Raw genomic sequence first — 21,062 nt, 5'->3', positions numbered from 1 at the left:
CGGTTTTAATCTTCGGTGTTTCACTGAAAGAAGATCTGTTTACACCTTAATTTTCAACTCCAGACTCTAAGTGTCTTTTTCATACACATTGAAAGGGGATGAAAAATGCAGCTGTCAGCTTCACCTCTCTCAGTTGATAATTGAAAAGATAGACTAGATGGCACTTTCATTCAGGAAGGGGTGGGGTGAAAAACTAAAAATATATTGCAAATCATCAATTGTCATAGGAACAGGAACACCTGACTGTAGACAATTGTGGAAGTCCTTTCAAGTATCAAGGAGACATTAGTAGATTTTTATAATTATGCATTCTCTTTAAGTTGCTCCCCTTTATCAGCTGCCAGACACAGGTGCTTTTGTTTGGAGATGAATTGCACAGATGTAGATCTTTCAGAGTAGAATCTTAAAAAAAAACAAAAAACATTTTATGCAAATAATCTTTAAACTGTGTAAACACACAAATGCCTTTTACGCTTTATCAAAAAGTTCAATTGTATTTAGCTTCTGATCATTTTTATCCTTAATGTCAGTACTTTTGTTTATAATCCAGAGTAATTTTGTACTTGATTTTTAATGCTTTACTTTTTACATTGCAAAAATCGCTGTACCGTGTTGTTTAAGCACAATTAAAATGATGAAAGTGAAAGCAAAGTCAAACTTTCTGTCTAATTTCCCAGAACAGGCAGAAATCCAATATCAAAGCAGGAAGGCAAAGTCTGATTAAATCTTGACTAAACAAAGCTTAAGATGCTTCATTTATATAATCTCACCAAGAGATATCTCTCTCTCCAAGCTCTCTAAGATATTTGGCTCCCGGCCACAAAGATCATCTAGCAGGAGGATTTAGCTGAAGTCCAATCCTCAAGTCACTTCAGCGGATTACTGAACATTTTAGTTTGTTAAATAACTGTTTATCAGACATGAATGCACAAAAATCTGCATATTTCTTTTCTTTATTGCTTATAACTGACAAAATGTTGCCTTGAACTTATGCTTGCAGTGTTTTTTTAAATGAACGTAAAAATGTAATTATGTATATTCATGTAATCCTTGGAGAAACTGATAAAGCTGAAAGATGCTGCTGAGTCTGTAAATTGAAAGAAAGGCTAAATGTTGTATCGTACCACACTCGGCATCAATTTAATATAGTCAATAAGAATTAGACAGTATGAGTAGCCTCACATGACATGACTGATCCACTCCACTGTTGGCCATTATGTTAAATGAATGTGTTTTGTCAGATGGCGAGAACACTACACAGCTTAAAGCTAATCATGAACATTAATCTCTATTGTTGTTTAACATTTGCAACAATGACGAGGTGTATGCTCACCTATTGTTTTAAATTATGTGTTCTCTGATTCTCAGAGGTGTGTCACAGTCCGCTAGTATCCAACCTGCCACCATCATCGTTCAGGAGCTCATCACAATTATCCGGCAGCCATGGACCCGGCTTTGCCAAGCTGAACCGGAGAGAAGGTGAGTAACAGTAATTACTGCATTTGTCTTGGCTGAAATGTTTTTGATCAATAAATCAAACTCCATTAGCTTTCCACATGGATTCTCCTAAGTGTTGTTCTTAGGGCACAAGGTAGGCATTACTTTTCATATTAATACTTACTCAAACGAAAGTGTGAAACTGTGTGATATGAGCGATTCTGCAGATTTTAGCAACTCCATCCACTGCTGTGTTTCAGCAACCCATGTACAACTGTCAATATGAAATTGGAGGGCATAACTCTAAAAGGAGCTGTTGTTAAGAAGCTAGATAAATTAAAGTTTAGTTTTTCTATATAGCACAGATTCACAAACACTTATATTATGGTAAAAAGCCCCTTAACACCTACAATATTAGAGAGTTAATGCCAATGATTTAACAGTCCTTTTTGCACAAGGACAGCATGATGCTTGGGAGCAAGATAGCTCTGAAATAACCAAGGCTCAAGTAGCAGCAGTCATCTCCCTCCCACACACTGGAGGCTTAGGGGTAAAGAAAGGAAAGAAAAGCAATACCTCTGTACAGGACAGAGTAGACAAAAGGTAATGACATGCAGTTGTGGCAGAGATTGCATGCAGAGTTTAAAAAAATAAATAAAAATTGAGAGTCATTGAGAGTCCCACTGAAGTTTCAGTCTATTGCAACTTGACCCAGCCCTAACTATAAACTCAATCAAGAAGTTTTAAGCCTAATTTCCTGAACTCAAACTAGGAATAGTTTTCACAGCAGAGTAGACCAATAGCTAAAAGTTCAGCCTCCCATTTTATTTTTGGAAACTCCTGCAAGTAAGCCTGCAGTTTGAGAATGATGTACTATGACTAAATATTATGGGCTGATCATTCAAGAGTTTGAATCCCTTCTACTCACAAATTAAATCTGGCATTGACATTTAGGAGAAATATGATCTCTCTCCCTCCTCCCTGTTAGTGCTCTCAGTGTGGTTTTTAAACTCAACTGAATAACTTCACAGGGAGCTTTGAGAATAAGCTAATAACAAGAAATTATTATGTATAGGCTAGAAGTTAGAAATGCATGGACTAGAATATAACCAGTGTTGTAAGTGGTGGAAAAGGGACAAAAATTAAGAGGTTTCAATGCAAAACTTAACAACCTGAACCTAAGTTAGTTGGATTATAGAAGTCAGTCACAAATCCAAAAAACAAATATAAACAGCAGAATCAAAAGTCACCCAGCAAACATGAGGGACGACAACAACCAAGCAAGGGACACAAAAAAAATCTAACACAGGTCAGAGGAAATATATGGCTATTTATACACTAAGTTAATTAGGACAGAGTGGAAACACCAGGGGAACAAGACACAGCTGAACCAAGTCTGAAAATGAGACATGAGGGGGTGTCCAAATTCACGGGCTGCATCCTCCTGAGGCCGCATTTGTAGGCCAATTACGTCACAGCGATGCGACGAAGGCTGTCCAAATTCGTAGACTCAAATGCAGCCGACAAATGCATCCTCATTTTCCCCGAATTTGAAGGATGGGTCGGTGTGTCCTTCGTGGCCTACCATATCCCAGAATTCATAGCGCGGCTCAACCAATTCCGTGTGTGAATTATTTAGGACCCAAGATGCGGCAGCTCTGGTGCAAGTGAGTTTATTTAGCAAAAGTAGACACAAACAGAGATGGTGAGGGTGAGCTTAAAACTAAGAAAGCCTAAACTGGGAACAACTAAGGAAAAACAAACCTGAAATTTTGAGACAAGAAACCGAGATACAGGGAGACGGAGACGAGGAGGAGGAGGAGGAGAACATAGGGAAAAACCACACAGGATGACGGCGGGAGAAACGCAGACGAACCAGCAACTAACAGAGGCAGACACAAGATTTAAATACACAGAAGGATAACGAGGGAATGAGACACAAAAGGAGGGCACAGCTGGGAGTAATCCGGCCTGACGAGACAGGGGAAAAGTAAAGTGAACACACTGAGATCAGACACGGATCTTCAAAGTAAAACAGGAAACACATACACGTAATGACATAACCCACAACCTTAACACAGACTGGGGGACACAGAACATAGGAACATGAACCATGAAACAGAAGAGTACAAACACCCAAGGTAACCAAAACCACAGAATAATAATAATAAACTAAAACATAAACACGGAGTCACAGACTCCGGATCATGACAGGTACTAAGTTTTAAAATTACTCTTATTACTCTTTCTGGGTCACAAAATAAACTTTTAACATATTTTCAGGCGAGAATGTAGCTGTGTAAACTTCAAATATGCTCAGTTTATCAAGATATCACATGTTTGCAAAACGTCTTCGGAGACGTCTGTTATCCACCAGCTTGATAGCTAGCCGGAAGCTCGAGGGTCACTGAAGCCACCGAGAACGGCACAACTCCCGGCACATCATTTTCAGATCACCGCATTCTTTCGCTACTCAGGTTAAACGTAATTTATAAGTCACTTAGACAACCTAAAAATGTTATTGTTGGGCTTTTTTCAGTGTTTAATTTGTTCGTGAGTAAATCGGTTTGATTGAGATTAAAGTCATTAGATTAGATTTGATAAAAAAAACTTTTTTAATCCCCCGGGTGGTTTTCACACAGCTGAATAAACATCAAACAGAAAACCGATTAAACAGAAGTGAGAGATGGTCGAGAATTTACACCACTGTCCTGTTATATTTTAGATAGGAAGGAGCAGACAGCTGAGTTTATTAAACTCCACCGATACAGCGGTGACGCAGATCTGAAGGCTAGACCGTCACAGCCGTTTACTTCCGGTCTACCTGACCTTCTGAGGACCCGGCCCACGTAGACCGCAAAGGCTGGGTCCTCAGGAGGATGCAGCCCACGAATTTGGATGTGACTATGGGCAAGTAAAAGTAAGGAACAAAACACAAATGACTATCAAAATAAGACAGGAAGTAACATAACATATAAACATGTAACATAGAGACAACCAATTGATAAGATACAAACATATACAAGCTTGGAATAAACGAAAGCACAAAGGCTTAAATATAACTGAACACTAACAGAAAATAGAATACAAAAGTAGTGAGAACTAAAAACTACAAATCCTAAAGACTAAACACAGAATGATGATGGACTTGATGCAAAATAAAAGGAATTCAAAAACCCAAGAATATTAAAGAAAACCTACAAAACAAAGAAAAACAATAACATAAACTGAATATAAAACTATATGACACAGAGTTACAGAGGTATAGGAAACTTCATATATTAGGAATTTAGTATATTCCTCCCCTCTTTTTGAAGAAGTATTATAAGTGACATTTTCAATGCTCATATTTCAGTCTGTGCTTTCACCGGTGCCTTCTAGTATAAAAGGAATCCTGGGCTTGCAAGACTTTTAAAATAGAAGGTGCGATCCTCCAAAATAGATTCATAGAGCGTTCTCCTATTGTGTCAAAGATATTATATATTTCTTAAAGCTAATAAAAATCAAATAATGGATTTGAAAGCTTCTGAAACCTTTTCATATTTCTGTGACTCACCACTGAATCCTATGATGAAAAATAGAGTGGATGCAATCATTTATTTATTTATCTGCTTATTCAAATCAATAACTTTTCCATCTTATTAAATACTGTTATTTGACCAGAATTGGGACACTGATGCAAAATGTAACCAGCTATGGGAATCCTTTCCACTCTGATCAAGTCATAACTTTTTAAAATGTATCCTCTTCACGCAGATGTATAGATTTTATTGTAGATAAACATTCTCATTTTCACTCTTTAATTCCACTGGTGGGTTGAGCGAATTTCCTGAACACGCCTCAGAGGTAGCTGTCTTTAAACCAGATGTATGCACTTCAGAACCCCAGGATCCTGCCATCTCATTGGCATTTACCAACATTTTGTTGTTTTTAGATTAAAATTTTTCATGACATCTACTCGTCATCTCAGGAAACAGGCTCAAAGGTAACAGGCAAGGTTGGTGATGTAGTTAAGCCAAAGAGTGTTACAATAGTTTAACTATTCTATCCCTCCCTCTGCTATACTCACAAGTATTCACATATAAAATTTAGAAGTTTAACATTAATAAATTATTGCTGCATCATTGTCATTTTTTTAACTCTCCAGTGTTTTCCTTGAGCAGATGTAGAGGGAAGCTCTCCTTTGTTTCTGCTCTGATGGTGCAGCAGCGCGTCTGATGGTGCAGCATGCAACATTAAAGACACATTTCAGCTGGATTCACATCAACTGACACCTTGTGATTTGACTAATCGGCAAAGAGAATATTTTGCAAACACATTAGAAGATAGAGGTCAACAACTGAATGTGTGGCTACGTGGTCACTGGGAAAAAATTTTGGTGCATCAGTCACCATCATTTGGCTGCTTTACACTCAAACCAGAGACATAAATCAAAAAGGAAATTTGATGTCTTTGTCTTTGACACAACTCAGGATGTGAATGATTTTCACCACCTAACAGACAGCAGGAAGCGCAGCCTGCAGGTTTCTGTTTCCTCGGTGTGTTTGATGGCAAAAGCTGTGAGCAAACACACCCACTGTGTTTCTCCACTTCTGTCAACCTGTTCCGTTTGTTTACGGATCCGAGTTTGATCTGCATAACAGAAGATGTGTTGCTTCTGAAGGAAGATTAAGTACATCTGAACAACATCAGTTAGTTTTTCTTTTTTTTTCCCCCGCACGGCTAAAAAAAAATCACCAAGGAGATGAAGATAGAATAAAACTTGGAATAAAAACGAAACTGAAGCTAATGATGTGCGTCAGATTTTGTGCAAACAAGAAACTACCATTTCTAAATCAGAGCACTCATTTTGCCTGTGCATGTGTACTGTGTCACTCTATGGTACTTAATTTGGCTCCACGTTTTGTTTTGGCATATTGTTACACTGGATATCCTTCGTGATGCAACCCGCAAGTTAGTGAAGTTTCACTTGTTAGGGAAATATGTTACCCACCATAGGGCCTTACTCATATTGATTGGTATATACACATGCACAGCAAGATACAGCTGATTTGCATGCAAGGTGTACAATATGTTTTAAACATGAGACAGTATGGAGCCTCTGAGCTGAGAGGTTTAACTGTTTGCTAATACAGAATCTTGCAGGCTCTACTGTTTAGTATCAGTGAGGATTTAAGTTATTGCTAATAATAAGAAATGCTTCATTTACTTATCTCTTGCACTAACAGCTGGGATCATTAAGGTTACAAAGCCTTATTAGTTTTCTAAATCTAAAGCTGAATTACTATGGATTCCTTAACAGATTGCATTTCGTTTTGAAAGTATTAACACAAAAACTAGAAAGAATCCAAAATTTGTCCATGTTAACAGATTAATTAACCAGAGCTGCTTTTATTTTAAAGTCCCAACTGTTCTCCAAAGAAATCAGTGAATAAATCAGCAGCTTCTGTTCATTTACGTCTCCTCCAGCTGCTGCTAACACTCCTCATACTCTATAGTTATTCTCTAAGGAGCCACCTTATTCAGAGTTAATTTACCAGCACATTTAGCAGACTCGTATGGAACAACACAGATGTTTAAGAGAAATGGATTGCTAATTTTGCTTCGAATCACTGCGCATCAGTCTTGTTGCACTGTTAACCCCAGCATTAGCCTGTGAGCAACCATGATTATGCAAATGTTGCCTAAACCTCTAACTGGCCTTCTTCATATCCTAAAACAGTTATTGTTTCCTTATTTTACTGTATTTTGTTTATTATTTTTTTGCAAATTTAATTTAAATATTTGGGAACAAATTATTGGAAAAATAAAATGGAGCTACCATGTGTTTATTATTTCTATGATTTCTAAAAAATAAATAAATAAAAATGAGCTGAAGGAAACAAACTGTTTAAACATTAACTGATTTCCCACCAAAATCAAATCAGAAAAACTGCTTTAACATTTAGAAACGTGCACAACCTATTCAGCCATGTAATTCTGTGTGAACTGCAGGCTAATCAGGAGTACTTAAATTAGATGAGAGTAAATGCAGCGGTGCACTGAAAACAGATCTCATCCAAGAAGAAGAAAAGTTTATCCTACTGTAGCTTGCCATGTCAACATATACTGTGAAATCTCAGAAGTAATGAAATAATGATTACTGTTGTTTTTACTGTAATAGTAACAATAGTCATAAGAATGCTAATCTTGTCATATCACCTACCTTCATGATATCATTTTTTTTCTCCAGTGTCCAGCATGGACACCAGCAAACGCTGCAACCAGTGAAACTGTCACAAATATTAAACCAAACCTTCACAGTCCCGGGTTCTTGTTTACTTTTTATTAAGTTTTGGTTCTTGTTTAGATTTTACTGTTTGCTTTTATATTTGTCTAAATTCTTATTGTTTCATTCTCCCCCTTATCAGTTCCCAAGTAGCATATCCTCTATTCCTGCCTTTATTCCTCCCATTAGAGATGGGATCAGAGGAGGCGAGGAAAAGATGCAAAAGGAGAGGAGTCAAAGCAAACAAAATGTAACAAAATGAGACCTGTTTGACTTGGATCAAATATTTTAAAGTGTCAATTAATTATGATGTTTGATGCAATCGGATCATAAATAGTTTTGTTCATCGCCCAACTACATCTCTACTTTATGACATATAATAGTATTAATGATATTTTTTACATTTATGACTACTTTTAATTCATTTCACAACATGTGATAAGATATTATACCTTCTTTTGAATATACACGGAAACAGGGCTGTCAAAGTCCAGTCATATGATATGAATCATATGAATAAAACCAGTGAGTTGCTAAAAGAGCACTCGTGGTTTGTTTACAGTAGTGCTCCAGTCTTTGGGTTTGTCTGTCCTGACTTAATTTTTTCCACCTGCCCCATGTACGTCCCCATGTATGTCCTCCATGTGTGCATGCATTCTCTTTGTCAGATCATGTTGGACTTTTGTAGAGCCAAAAACTCAACAATTCACTTTTCTTTTTAAAACCTGCTTATGTGTCCTGTGTTTGGGTCCTCTCTCTCTCACCCAATACGTTAATTCTGATCTGTTCAACCTGAAAGCTTCAATTGCTACACACAGAAATTGCTGCAACATTCAAGTACAGACAAGATAACTTGCCATTTTTTGGATAGGTTTGGTGAGCTGCGGTATACAAGATTTGGACAGATGAGCACACCTTGGAAAAAAAAAATCAATCAAGCAGCTGATCAGACAGCCCAATTTTTTTCTTTTTTTCCCATTTCTATTAACTTATGATCGATCAAATGTCCACAAAGAACAGTACTTTTTAATCTTTAATTAGATCTGTCCAGTTTTTCTCAGCCTGACATAATTTATGCAGTGAGACTGACATGCTTGATGTCTTTTGTCCATTCCTTGCTTTTCCCCATTTCAATCTTTTCCCTTTTTTCCTCACATAGCAGAAATAATGGGAAAACAGACTTTTGTTAGCTACATGCAGCTAATTGTGAAGCTGTCACTATTGAGGCAATCTGGCCATGGCATTGAACACATCTGAACTACCAGATGAGGGTATTCAATCATCTGTCTCTTTGGACAAACATGCAGGGCCCAACTTTGAGGTCAGCTTCAAAATCCTAATGTGTAATCTCACGGTAATTAAGTAGAAAAGCTGGAAATCAAAATGATAATATCTCGTTTGGAGGGAAATTGATTCCTCGAAGAACTATCAGATTCTGGTTCCAAAAGGGTTGGCTGTGTGAAAGTAATATCACTGGCTATGCAAAAACATTTAACTTTTTCTACATTAAATTGGATTTGGGAGGCCTTTAATGTTCTCGGAGAAAATTCTGGAACTTCCTACTCCTTGAGAAGATACAAAGGATTAAGTGAGCAGAGCAGAAGTGATTTTTCTTTAATTTTTGCTTAAGTCTCAAACTCAAACTTTTAATTCTACTGATACCAAGTGACTCAGCGGGCTTTAATCACAGACTCAAAAGTTTTTCACAAAAAAGCAGACATTGCATTCATATATTTCTATTATCATTGTCTTTCATTATAAAAAGAATTGTGCTGGGAAGATAATGATACTGATGATATTTGGTGATATCTGTATGCATTCTCCTAAATCCACATTTAAACCTTTCAATTCTGTGTATCACTGTACCTTACAACTCATCACAGGTGATTCTTCGTCAGCCATGAAAAATGTGATAACCATGTATGTACGGTGTTTATTTAGGAGGCTCTATACTGCAAAGACTGCCTGCTTACCTCTGCTTTCTGACTCAATTTAAACACAGCACTTACAATATCAGATCCCAGGACACTTTAACATCAGCTGTACCTCTTATTCAAACTGAGCTTGGAAAAACTGGATTTAAATACTTTGCTGCCTATAAATGGAATGAGCTACAAAAAACCCAAAACAAAACACAACAAAAAAACAAAGAACTATGGCGTAACATTCTCTAATCTCTCTAACAACAACAACAACAAAAACAACAACAACAATAATGAACAATAGATTTGTCAGCCAAAAACACACATATAATTGAGCACAAGCTGCTTTAACATCAGAACGAATTATAGCTGTTTTTGGTATAATCACACTTTCTCTATAAGGACCGTTTCCTTTAACCTTCACAAAGTTGTTCAGTGTGTTGAATAATATTTTTTATGCTTTGATTATAATTTCAGCTTGGCCTGGGATAAAAAGTGACTGATGCTGCACAATTGACTGAGAGTTACAGAACCCCTGAAGTCCAAAAAGACATTTAAAAAAATATATTATGTGTTCAAATTATTATCTTGATAAGATAGTTGTCTTATGAGAACAAATTATCTTATTCAAACTGGGGTTGCTGATTCATCAAATAGGAAGTTGCTAAATATTGTTTTTTCTTACTAACAAAATACGTTTGAACACTTGTGTACTGTTTATATCTATAGTTACATTAGATATTGTTTTGTTTTTTACTTTGATGACAGATTTGACTTTTTCATATTATTTTATTTATATATTATTTAATTGCTTTACCCATTATCCTTAGTGTACAAGGACAGTTGAAGGCTACAGAAGACATTAGTGCAAAATATATAAATAGACATCTGTGAACAGATCCTCTCATAGGTTGTCCTCTGTGTCCACATATGGTCTAAAGATCAGTCATTACTGGGCAGAATAAAACAGCTGTCTATAAAGGACATGATCCTCCCATAGTTTTACTGCTGTTCTGACATTGTTTCTACTAAGCTTTCAGTGGAAACAACTTGTATTCACAGTGACAGTCACATCTATTAGTGTGGCAGATATATATAACAAGGTGTCTGCAAACATGGGAAACAACTCTAGTGTTGGTTGTCTCTTGTGTCTAATTGTGTTAGGTTTTAAATATCTCTTTGTGTTCATCTAGCGTTCTGTTAAGGACTCTAAATTACCTTTATTCTGAATAGTGCAATACAAATAAGTTTGACTTGACTTGCCTATGATTATACTTACACTATATGGTCAAAAGTACTGGGCCAGGACTCTTAGTCCTTAAATTATCCTGTAGTCACAACCTGCAGGATATTTTTGAGATAAAGTGTTAATGACTAATTTGCAAACAAATTAAAAGAAAAAATAGGAAAAAGAGTTATGAACTCTATAAGAAAGGCAGTTAAGTTATGAGCCAAAAAAATCAGATCTGCTAATGAGGGAGAAGCAGGATTAACAAAAGCATCTGTTTATAGTTTGTATACAAAAAACTTTTTTTTTTTTTTGGTAACATCTATTGTTATTATCTAATTTCAGTTGAACGTGACCCAGTACTGCAAACATAAAAATCACCTTTTGGTATTTTAATAATTGCCTGTCAAGCTGTTTGTTTTTGTTTTTGCTTGTTTGTCAGTGAAATTGTGCAAACATGTCATTTGTTTTTCCAAAGGAAACATAATGAGGTAGAGGCCAAATAGAAAAATGCTGGTGCAGTGCCTTATAGCTTTCTTTAACATTTCTGACAGGAAGAAATCATCCTGGGAGGAAGAATTCTTTGATTTTATCTTGTCTTCACCGTATTATGAGCCTCTGCCATGTACGGTGGTAATATGGAGCCCATGAGCTCAGGGCGCAATTATTGTGTACTTGAATTGAAATGTCTTAGTTGCAGCTTTTATTATGCACAGAAAATATTTTAAGCCAGAGATTAAACTCTTTACTCCAAATTAAACATTAAAGAAAGAAGCTGATAAAGCATTTGCATTTAAGGTGCTTGTACTACAAAAAGAAGTTTGTTTAGTGAAATCAGTTTCGGAAGAACTTGCTCAAATTTGCCTGAATGCTTTTTTGTTCTTCTTAATTATGAAATTGTATTTAAAGCATTCAACAGATGTTTTTGTATAGCTTAGTGCTTCTTGATACTATTTAATTTATTTTATTCCCCTTTGGTGTTCTTTTAGTCTTAACTTTCTTGAGAAAAGTTTAAAGGTATTGTACTGTCAAGGTTTAACCATTTTTTTTTTTGAAGCTCCAAAAAATATATAATGAGATAGAAAAGTCAACTCTCAATTCCTCTGGTTATTAAGGGTGTTTTTCTTTCCCTCCCCTCTCTCTTTTTCCCTCTGCCCAGGAGCTGGAGGTTGGTCTCCTCTGAGTTCAGACAGATATCAGTGGTTGGAAGTCGACCTGGGTGGGCGGACACGAATCACTGCTGTTGCAACACAAGGCCGCTATGGCAGTTCTGACTGGCAGACAGCCTACCTGCTGATGTTCAGCGACGCAGGGCACAACTGGAAACAGTATCGACAGGAAGGCAGTATAGGGGTGAGTTTGTTGTAATAGCTCAGAGTCATCAGAGTTGGAGGAAAGTGAGCCTGAAGCGTGACTAAAGAAAACAACATTTTCTGAAAAAATCAAGTAAAGGTGTTAATGTATTAAGGTTTCCATCATCTACAATTATGTGAACATTTTGAGCTGTGGAAATAGAGAACAAATCTAAGTCTTCAGGTGTTTGCTATTAATTTACTGCAGATGGAGAGCATCAAGAGAGATTTAAAATGTGGAAGTCAAACCTCTAGTGTTAAAAAAAGAAAGAAAAAAAATCAGGATGGTGTTTCATTTATTTAGTGTATTGGTTAAGTCAGGTTTTTTCTAATGCTAATCAGGAGAAGTTGTTTCATCCATCCACTGGTTATATGAAGTGGGAACAGCAGGCTAAGCAGGTTATTCCAGACGTCCTGCTTTCTAGGAATGCTTTCCAGTTCCTCCTGAGGGATCCCAATGTATTCCTCCGCCAGATATATAATCTCTAGAGCAGGTTCTGGGTCTACCTCAGGGTCTGATGGAGGTAAATATCCACAGAAAGACCCTCAAACTACTATAGTGTTCATGACCATTATGTTATTATTTACTGGTTATGAAGTTTTAATACTGTAACTATGAGCTTTATGATCTTTCGCCCTGCTAGCTATACTAACAAGTTGACTGCTAGTGTCACAACTCTAACTCCACATGTTCAACTCAGTAGTGAATCCGAATGCAGGACGCAGGGCGCAGGATCTATTGATTAATATTTGATTATTATTGGCTCCACTCACCACTGTCTTACTTTTTTTTCCCTCTTCCTCTTTTCCTGTCAGTCACAGAAGAATAACTCCTCTTTGTTGTCATTACATTTGCTTAAACAGAATCATGTACACAACTTCGACGGCAGTGAGTGTAGTCAGATGGAGCCCCTTGAGGGAGGTCAAGTCTCTTGTACACGGCCACTGTTGTAGTTTAAAGTTTGTCAGCCCTTGGGGGTCTCCCCACTGACCTGGGGCCCTAACAGTTTCTAGTTTTAGCTAGTGGCAAATGGCGCCTCTGGGCACATATGAGACACCCTAATTAAATGCCTGAACCATCTCAGCTGGCTTCTTTTGACCTCTGACTTAACTGCACTGGAGATATTGCCCTGAAGCGGGAAAAAAATAGCATCAATTTGCCGCCCTGTGGGTTAACCACACGCCAAGACAGACACTAAGGTCAGGTGCAATGTGACCCAAGTGGGGTGCAGTGGCAGGGGCCTGGGGAGACTGACCAGCTGAATTGCAGACTGATTTTGGGGGATTTCGATGTGAAGGGAGTTACTGTTGAAAAATATAAAACATACATTATTCATTTTATTGTAAAATATATGCTTTTTAATTTTGTATTATATAAATATGTGTATTTAGTAAGGTGCCAAGCTTGCATTCCCTCTTCTGACCTGACCAAATTTAGGGGAACCAATTCTAGAAAAATCCCCTGCAGTGTTAATTTAGGTGACGCTGCTTTCTCGTCATTGGTGGCAAAGATCCAATGTTGTTTAATCTGCTAATATAACATCAGTCTTCAACACTAATTGGTAGAGTTAAAGGTTGGGTGGCATTTAAAAGTTTTACATATATATATATATATATCAATTTTGCCCTTGAGAATGTTCCATGTTATTTTGTAGAATTGATAAACCAATTTTTCCAGTTGTGGCAAGGACAGAAAAAATTACAAAGATTTTTATATTTTCAGTTATTCTTTTAAAGGTTTAAAAAAAAAATGCTGAAATTAAAAAAGGAGTCTAGAACCACGTGGAAAGAAACAGTGCAATGTCATGGCAGTGAAACTGAAGGAGCTAAATGAAATTCAGCTATTGTTACTTTCTTTCTTAAACCTCTGTGTTTTTTCTCCTCTATGTTCTGATGTCTTCTTTGGTGGAAGCAAGACTGAAAAAATTATGTTATTATAACAGCATTAATAATTTAGAAACTGTTAAAAATATATGACCGAGAGTGTGTTCTTAGGTGATCTTGGGCTTACATCCAAATGCATTGTCTTGACTAAAATGCTGGATCTAAAACAGAAATCTGTTGAAAGTAAGCAGCAAAAATATAAAATATCAGAAGTCAGTAAAGCAGATAGCTTTTCAGTCAACTAAATAAAAAGATCACCTTTCCAGGAGTCTGCATTTCATTACTAGTGATAATTTTGCTTGGCCAGAAACTGAATATTAACAACTACCTTCCAGTTTATTCAAATGTACAAAAGCCAAAGTAATTAGCATCGCATTTTCTGATCACTTTCTAAGATCTAACAACTTTTTGCTTAAACCACACCTAGTGGGTAATGAATCCCAGTCATGCTGATGCTGTGGCAAATAGCTTTATTTTAAAGATTAGGAGAGTTAAGACTTTCACAGCAAGGGTAAAACTAATGTCAGCTTAATACTCCTTCTGAGGGAGAACAAAAAAGACTTCTCACAGCTTAAGAGCTTGTTGATTTCACACACAGCATAAGTCGGTATAAATCTGTGGCATGTCTCAGAAGTCCTTCCAAAGCTCTGCATATTAGTCAGCCTAGTTTATCACGGCTTTCAGGGTACAGAGTCGACTGCTGAGCAGCTTCATCAGTCACAATTCCTCCAGGACCTCTTTTTCCTTTAAGCTTAGAGGACAGAGTTTGTAAGGCTGAGTGAAGCGCTCATTCTCCAATTTTCGCTCTCATCGTCTCCTCTTTCATGCTTCGCATCAGCTGTTATGGTATAAAAGAGCAGGTTGTGTTGGGGATGTATATACTGTTCTAATTAAGAAATACAAATTCTTTAAGTGTCAGTAGAGGTAAATTTACTAGATTTGCATAACATATTTTCATTTCCTTCTGATGCTGATTGTCTCTTAAATATTTTTCTGTTAATGTTAGTGGAGCAGATTTGTCCTGGTCTATGTTATGACTCCTGGATGTTCGTTGACTTTGTAGGTTTAGTAGTGGTTAAAGTGTTCTGAAGCAGCATTCTGGCACCTTCAGTTCACAAGCAATTAAACCTTATACACAGAATAATACATATTATGATTTAATTAGTTCGTTTTTTGTGTGCTGCAGATTGACAGCATGGAGATTTCTTGCCCAGTAATAAGAAAATAATTACATCCCACAGCCCACTTACACCTTCAACACATCCCTTCTGTTTTCTCCTCCCTTGAATTTGTTCATAGTCAAAATGTAAATAAAGTCTTGGCCACAATTTAAATGAAAAAACGTTTCTTTTTTAAGAGGCCGGTCATTTCAAATGAAATTATTCAAGCAGCTCACATATCATCATATGTAAACATGGATGCATTTAGCATTTCTGTGCAGTTTGTCACAAAATGTGTCCTCTATCAAATTCACATTTGTTCTACATATTTGACACTTTGAGTGTCATCAGTGACGTTTAAAAAAATGGAAACTTAAACTATGCATATATTGTCTTGTTCATTTTAAACTACTGTTTGTAAAGCAAGTGATATCTAAACGTGTGTTGCTGAATTATGTTTGGTGCACAGAGGCTGTGGCATTCATGGTCAAATGTTAGGATGTAGATCAAGGGTATTAGATATGAGTCTATATTTAAGGTGATGATGCCTCAAAAAGCAGTGAATATGAGCTGATCACAACCAGCTGAAAAACCTACTGCTGCTCACAAAACAAGTTATTATGAAAGAAGTATTTGCTCCCTTTGGATCATCATACATATGTTAATGTAAGATAAAGATAACCTGAGTAATAATTTACTATTATTATTATCTAACCAAACCTACCTGGCACTTCAAACAAGGTCAAGAAGTCCAATGCAGTGATTTGAATTAGCGGCTAACCTCATGCTCCACACCCTCCTGTCAGAGCCTCGAGCAAGTGGGGACTGAATGGTTTGTTTAAGGGCTTTCCAGCTGGGCAGATGTCCTCCATGTGAAGGACGTTGCTCACTGAGCCATCCTTTATTTCCGCGCAGAGCTACAATTCTGCTGTTTAGGTTGAGTTTACAGTATTTGCATATTAATTAAAAATAATGATCAGAATAGGTACACAAAGTAACCTTTCAAGTGAAACATTTTAATTGAAAAGCACCAAGAGAGGGAATATTAAGAAAAAGCATAAGCACTTGTATTTTAGGAAAACAGACTAGGTTCTGCAATTTATAATGGAAGTCATTTACTTATTAAAAGTCTTTTACTTATGTCCCTGTTGGGTTCTGGGAGGGAGAAGAAAAGAAAAACAGTCAGCTAAAGGTTTAAAACGTACATAGAGGAATTTTAATGCATCACGTTAAGTCCAAGTTGAAGCTGAAACGCTAAAACAAAATGCAGACAGGCTGTTTTAGGATTGCAGAAGTTAATAAATGTTATTCTCCACGGACCACATGTTTACCAAAGCATTTAACGCACATAAAACTACAACTACTGCTTCACAAATCTAATTTTCTACCTGATTGAGAAACCATTCACCAGAAACCTGGCCCTATCTCAACAATATTCCCTCCATTAGGAGAAAAATCAAACACATCACTTCTCACAGATACCTTGGGGATAGTAGTTCAGCTTCAATGAAGAGATGAAATGTTCATTTTCTGTAAGAATCCTACTACAATAAATGTCCACAGGAGGAAATTTTAGTTATCTTTGTAGTGTCTCACAAACAAAAGATGAGTCGACTGATGCATGAATGCAAATTCACAAAACCAGCTAACTGTGATTTTATGTCTTTGTTTGTTTTCTTTAAGGCATTTGCAGGTAACAGTAATGCAGACAGTGTGGTTCAGCATAAGCTACAGCACCAAGTGATCGCTCGCTACGTCCGCCTGATTCCTCTCAACTGGAATCCAAATGGTCGGATTGGACTCAGACTGGAAACCTATGGATGTCCTTACAGTCAGTTTTTGTTTTTCAGTACTTGTTTCTCTACACTTACAGACATTAACTGAAAGCATGACAGTAGATTAGACACTTAATTTTGTTTTTGCGTCTTGAAAAAATTATATAACACTTTGTATTTACTGTATATTCCTATTTGTGTGACTTTGAAGCATATTTTGGGGGTAAAATACCAAAATGGTTTTTTTTCAGTGTCTCTTTTCATTTTTTTTTTTTTGTTATGCTTAGCATCTAATAGGGACAGGTTTGCATCATCTAGCCTTGTGAGAGGGTTGGACATCAATGCATTTGTTAACCAATTTTTAGAATTAAACAATAAATTTCATTTCTTTTACCTTTGGAACCTTACCAAAGATTTCTTTCCTCAAAAGGCGTAAATAAAACAATGTGTACATAAAACAGGGGATGTAAATGTACCTTGGGGGTTGGTGAAGAGGCGGCAGATCAATGCTGATTACAGTAGAAATGAGCCACAGGTGAAACAGACAGTAGGAGCTCACCAAACACCTGCTCAGAGGAAGTGTTGATGGAGAGGGTTAGGGCGGAGCTATGGCCATGCTGGTTCAGCACGGTGTGAAAATATAACCTTGCAGCTTTACTGTTAATGGTGTTGATGCTAATGGGTTTAATTAGACTTTGACATGTTGCTGGCAGCGCGCAAACGTTTTGTGACTTTTCCGCACAACTCTGTAACTCTGTAACTGTATGTGATCTCCCACTTTGTAAATAAAAAAACAAAAGTCTTTCAGATCCCCAAAGATTTACCCCACATAAGGGCATCTTATATGAGTTCATTTTATTTACTTATTAAAATCTTATATGATTAAGGAATTTAAATTAATTTTTCAGTTGTTTTTTTTGTTTTTTTTTACCTGCACTAACTTCAGTGTACACACTTTGGTAACAGTGGTAGAAAAGAAGATTTATGTAAAGCATATAATATACCAGCCCTGACAGACAAACTTTTGAACAATTTCAAGGCATATTTTTTTTCTGGTGCTTTCAGCCTTTCTGTCACTTGTAGAAGTTCAAATGCATTGGATCCAATAACTCATGTGTCTGAGTTGGCGTTTCTAATTTGACGCTTCAATAGAGACACTGTAGGCTAGAGATTTGTGTTCTTAAGCAACACTTTCACCATTAGTGTATAATTTTCTTCAGAGTGACATGAAAGCTGCACAGTGGTCATTAATCTGCTTTCTATAGTCAGACATAATTTGAATATTAGCTTCTCTTCTTCTTTTATTGATGCTTAAATATTAATTTGCCTTTGGGAAGCGTTTACTGTAATATTTTATATGTATATGAACACTGCAGGTAGAAGATGAAGAATCCAGAATGTATGTTTTGCAACAGAAAATTGCAAAATGTGCAGCATATCAGATGGGATTTCTGGAAAGCAGGGTTGCATAATTAAATATTTAATGAGTGTAATGAATTATAACAATTACAAGCATCTGAGTCCAGGGTAATGATTTTGTGTGTGTGTGTGTGTGTGTGTGTGTGTGTGTGTGTGTGTGTGTGTGTGTGTGTGTGTGTGTGTGTGTGTGTGTGTGTGTGTGTGTGTGTGTCTTTTTAAAGATTCTGACGTGTTGAGTTTCAATGGCCAAAGCAGCCTCATCTACAGGTTGACTCCCAGGCCGAGGCAGATGTCCAGTGAGAGCATCAGCCTGAAGTTTAAAACCCTGAAGAACTCTGGGATACTGCTTCATGCAGAGGGACAGAACGGGCACAGCCTCACCTTGGAGTTAGAAAAAGGAAAACTTCAATTGCTCATCAGAAAAGGTACAAATCTGAGGTTTTTATTTATGCAGTGTGGAAACTGCCTGTGCTGCTGTTTTTATTGAACAAACTAAAAGAACTAACAAACAATTTGTTGGTGAATTACTAGTAGCTATAAAATGAAAGTTGTGTTGACATTGCAGCATTTTCTGGTGGATGTATTTCTTGAACATTGCTTGGTCATCATTGTTATTAGACAGAGGGGTTTGTGTATATGCATAATCTTACACCTGTTAACTCTTAGATGAAAAGAGCAAAGACTTCCCAATAATAATAATAATATAAAAACATGAAAACAAATTTCACTACAAGGGAAACCTCACTTTCAAGGTCAGGGCTTATCATTCAAGGTCTAGAATTCTGGCCCACTCAACTTTACAGCACTCCTTGAAGTTTGTGGATTTTCATTTATGCATAGCTCTCTTAAGTTCTCACCACAGCATTTCAGTTGGATTGATGTCTGACTTTGACTAGACCATTGAAACACCTTGATTCATTTTCTGGGAGATCCCTTAACGCCCACTCACTTCCTGGGCCAATTGATCTTAGTAAATCACATGATAGGGTAGTTGATAGGGTAGGCTAGCTTTCACAGTGTGTTCACCCAAAACTAGGGATGGGTATCGTTTAGGTTTTATCCGATACCGGAGCCAAACTGGTACTTTTGAAACGGTGCCTGTGCTTAAACGGTGCTCGAACCGGTGCTTATGGAATGGAGAACACAAAATTGGTCCAAAAACCTCTCATGTTCAGCTGTTTTCCACTTTTTCTTTGGTCATTTTAGCCTTTTTGGCCAGGGTGACGGGAGTATCTGCCATCAAACAAGAAGACAGCTGCATGTAACTATGACGGTGTTTGCTAGTTCACCTTACATGCATTAATTTAATAACGTGGTTAGCCTACTCAACGTAAATTACACATGAACAACATTAAGCCACTCACCCAGAGAAGAACGGCTGCTGCTGCCATCATCATCCGTCATCATTTCTGCTACACTGGCAGGGCTAGGGGCCAGGACTCTCCTCTTTGGGTTCTTGGGGAATGTTGCTAACTCCGGGACTGATAACAGGCACCACACCCGCAGTAGATGTGCTGCTAAGTGTGAGGTCTTGCAGCAAGCTATCAAATACGTGCATTTCTCGGCTTTTAAAAAAACACTATGCGTTGCCGGGTGTTTCATCAGATTCGAGGTGTTACCTCCTTTGCACAGTATCAGCTTAAAGCACTTGTTGCAGGCTGCTGAGTTTGTATCTTTTACTGTGAAGTACAGCCAAGGCAAAGCCTTTTGACCGCTTTGCCTTGGGCATTTTTAATCTGTAGCTCTGCTCTAAAAGAACGTACGTACCTGGGTCTGCCTACTATCCTTGGAAAGGGAAAATGATTGGCTCGAATCAAAAGTGTATGACATCTCAGGGAAAAAAAGCACCAAAATAAAGCACTGAAATGTGCGCTGCTTTTCGGTCTGGTTACTACCGTTTATGTCAGAACACCGGATACCCATCCCTAGCCGAGACCTTGGCTGATTGTGACCCACACCCGTTTTCACACCTTGGCTCATGTGATTAGGTAGAGGATCAACAAGGGGTCCATGACCCATTCTGTTATAGATTTGCTAATGTGCTTGGGCTATTGTCCTGTTTCATGACCCAGTATCATTCAAGCTTTGTCTGGCAAATAAGAGATGGAATCATGTTTGAGTCTAGAGTACTTTGATACTCAGAAGAGTTCATGGTCGACTCAATGACAGAAAGAAGCCCAGTTGGTATAAGGTGCTGATATGCTGTGTTTGGTTTTCACCAAACCATACTTGTTCAGTCTTTTTCTAATTGCAGTGTTATGATAACTTTAGAGTCTGAGATGTAGTTTGTCTTGCAGTTTATCTGAAGCATTGCATTTTCTGACTTTGAGGTGAATTTGCTAGGACATCCACTCCTGAGAAGATTTTGGCATTGTGTAGTAACACACACCTGAATGCCAAAACCTCTGCTTTTATGGAGGTGATGATGTCACATCTGATGATGATCACTTAGGTGGGCTAGATTAGTAGCACCTGGCTGCTACCTACCCTCCTGATTCCTCTGGAAGCAACAAGGTTGTTTTTTCCATTATTGCACAGAGTCATGAGAAAACTTTCTTTTTCACAATATTTTATTCCATCACACTGCTATTTCAAAGAAGTTTGCTATGTTAGATAA

General features: G+C 37.3%; 1 protein-coding gene across 3 annotated transcripts in view; it reads left to right on the top strand.

The window, feature by feature from the left end:
* Positions 1–21,062, top strand: part of LOC308388062 (contactin-associated protein-like 4) — a 95,132-nt gene that overhangs the window by 20,993 nt on the left and 53,077 nt on the right. For all 3 annotated transcript variants that reach the window (XM_080868536.1, XM_080868537.1, XM_080868538.1), the window contains exons 3-6: positions 1,369–1,479; positions 12,015–12,208; positions 16,935–17,082; positions 18,667–18,870. In XM_080868536.1, the coding sequence (XP_080724662.1) occupies positions 1,369–1,479; positions 12,015–12,208; positions 16,935–17,082; positions 18,667–18,870 (657 nt within the window). The remainder of the gene's footprint in view (positions 1–1,368; positions 1,480–12,014; positions 12,209–16,934; positions 17,083–18,666; positions 18,871–21,062) is intronic.

The sequence above is a fragment of the Rhamphochromis sp. 'chilingali' genome (genome assembly GCF_963969265.1).
Source record: "Rhamphochromis sp. 'chilingali' genome assembly, chromosome: 20".
Taxonomy (NCBI): Eukaryota; Metazoa; Chordata; class Actinopteri; order Cichliformes; family Cichlidae; genus Rhamphochromis; species Rhamphochromis sp. 'chilingali'.
This window is presented reverse-complemented; position numbering and strand designations above follow the sequence as displayed.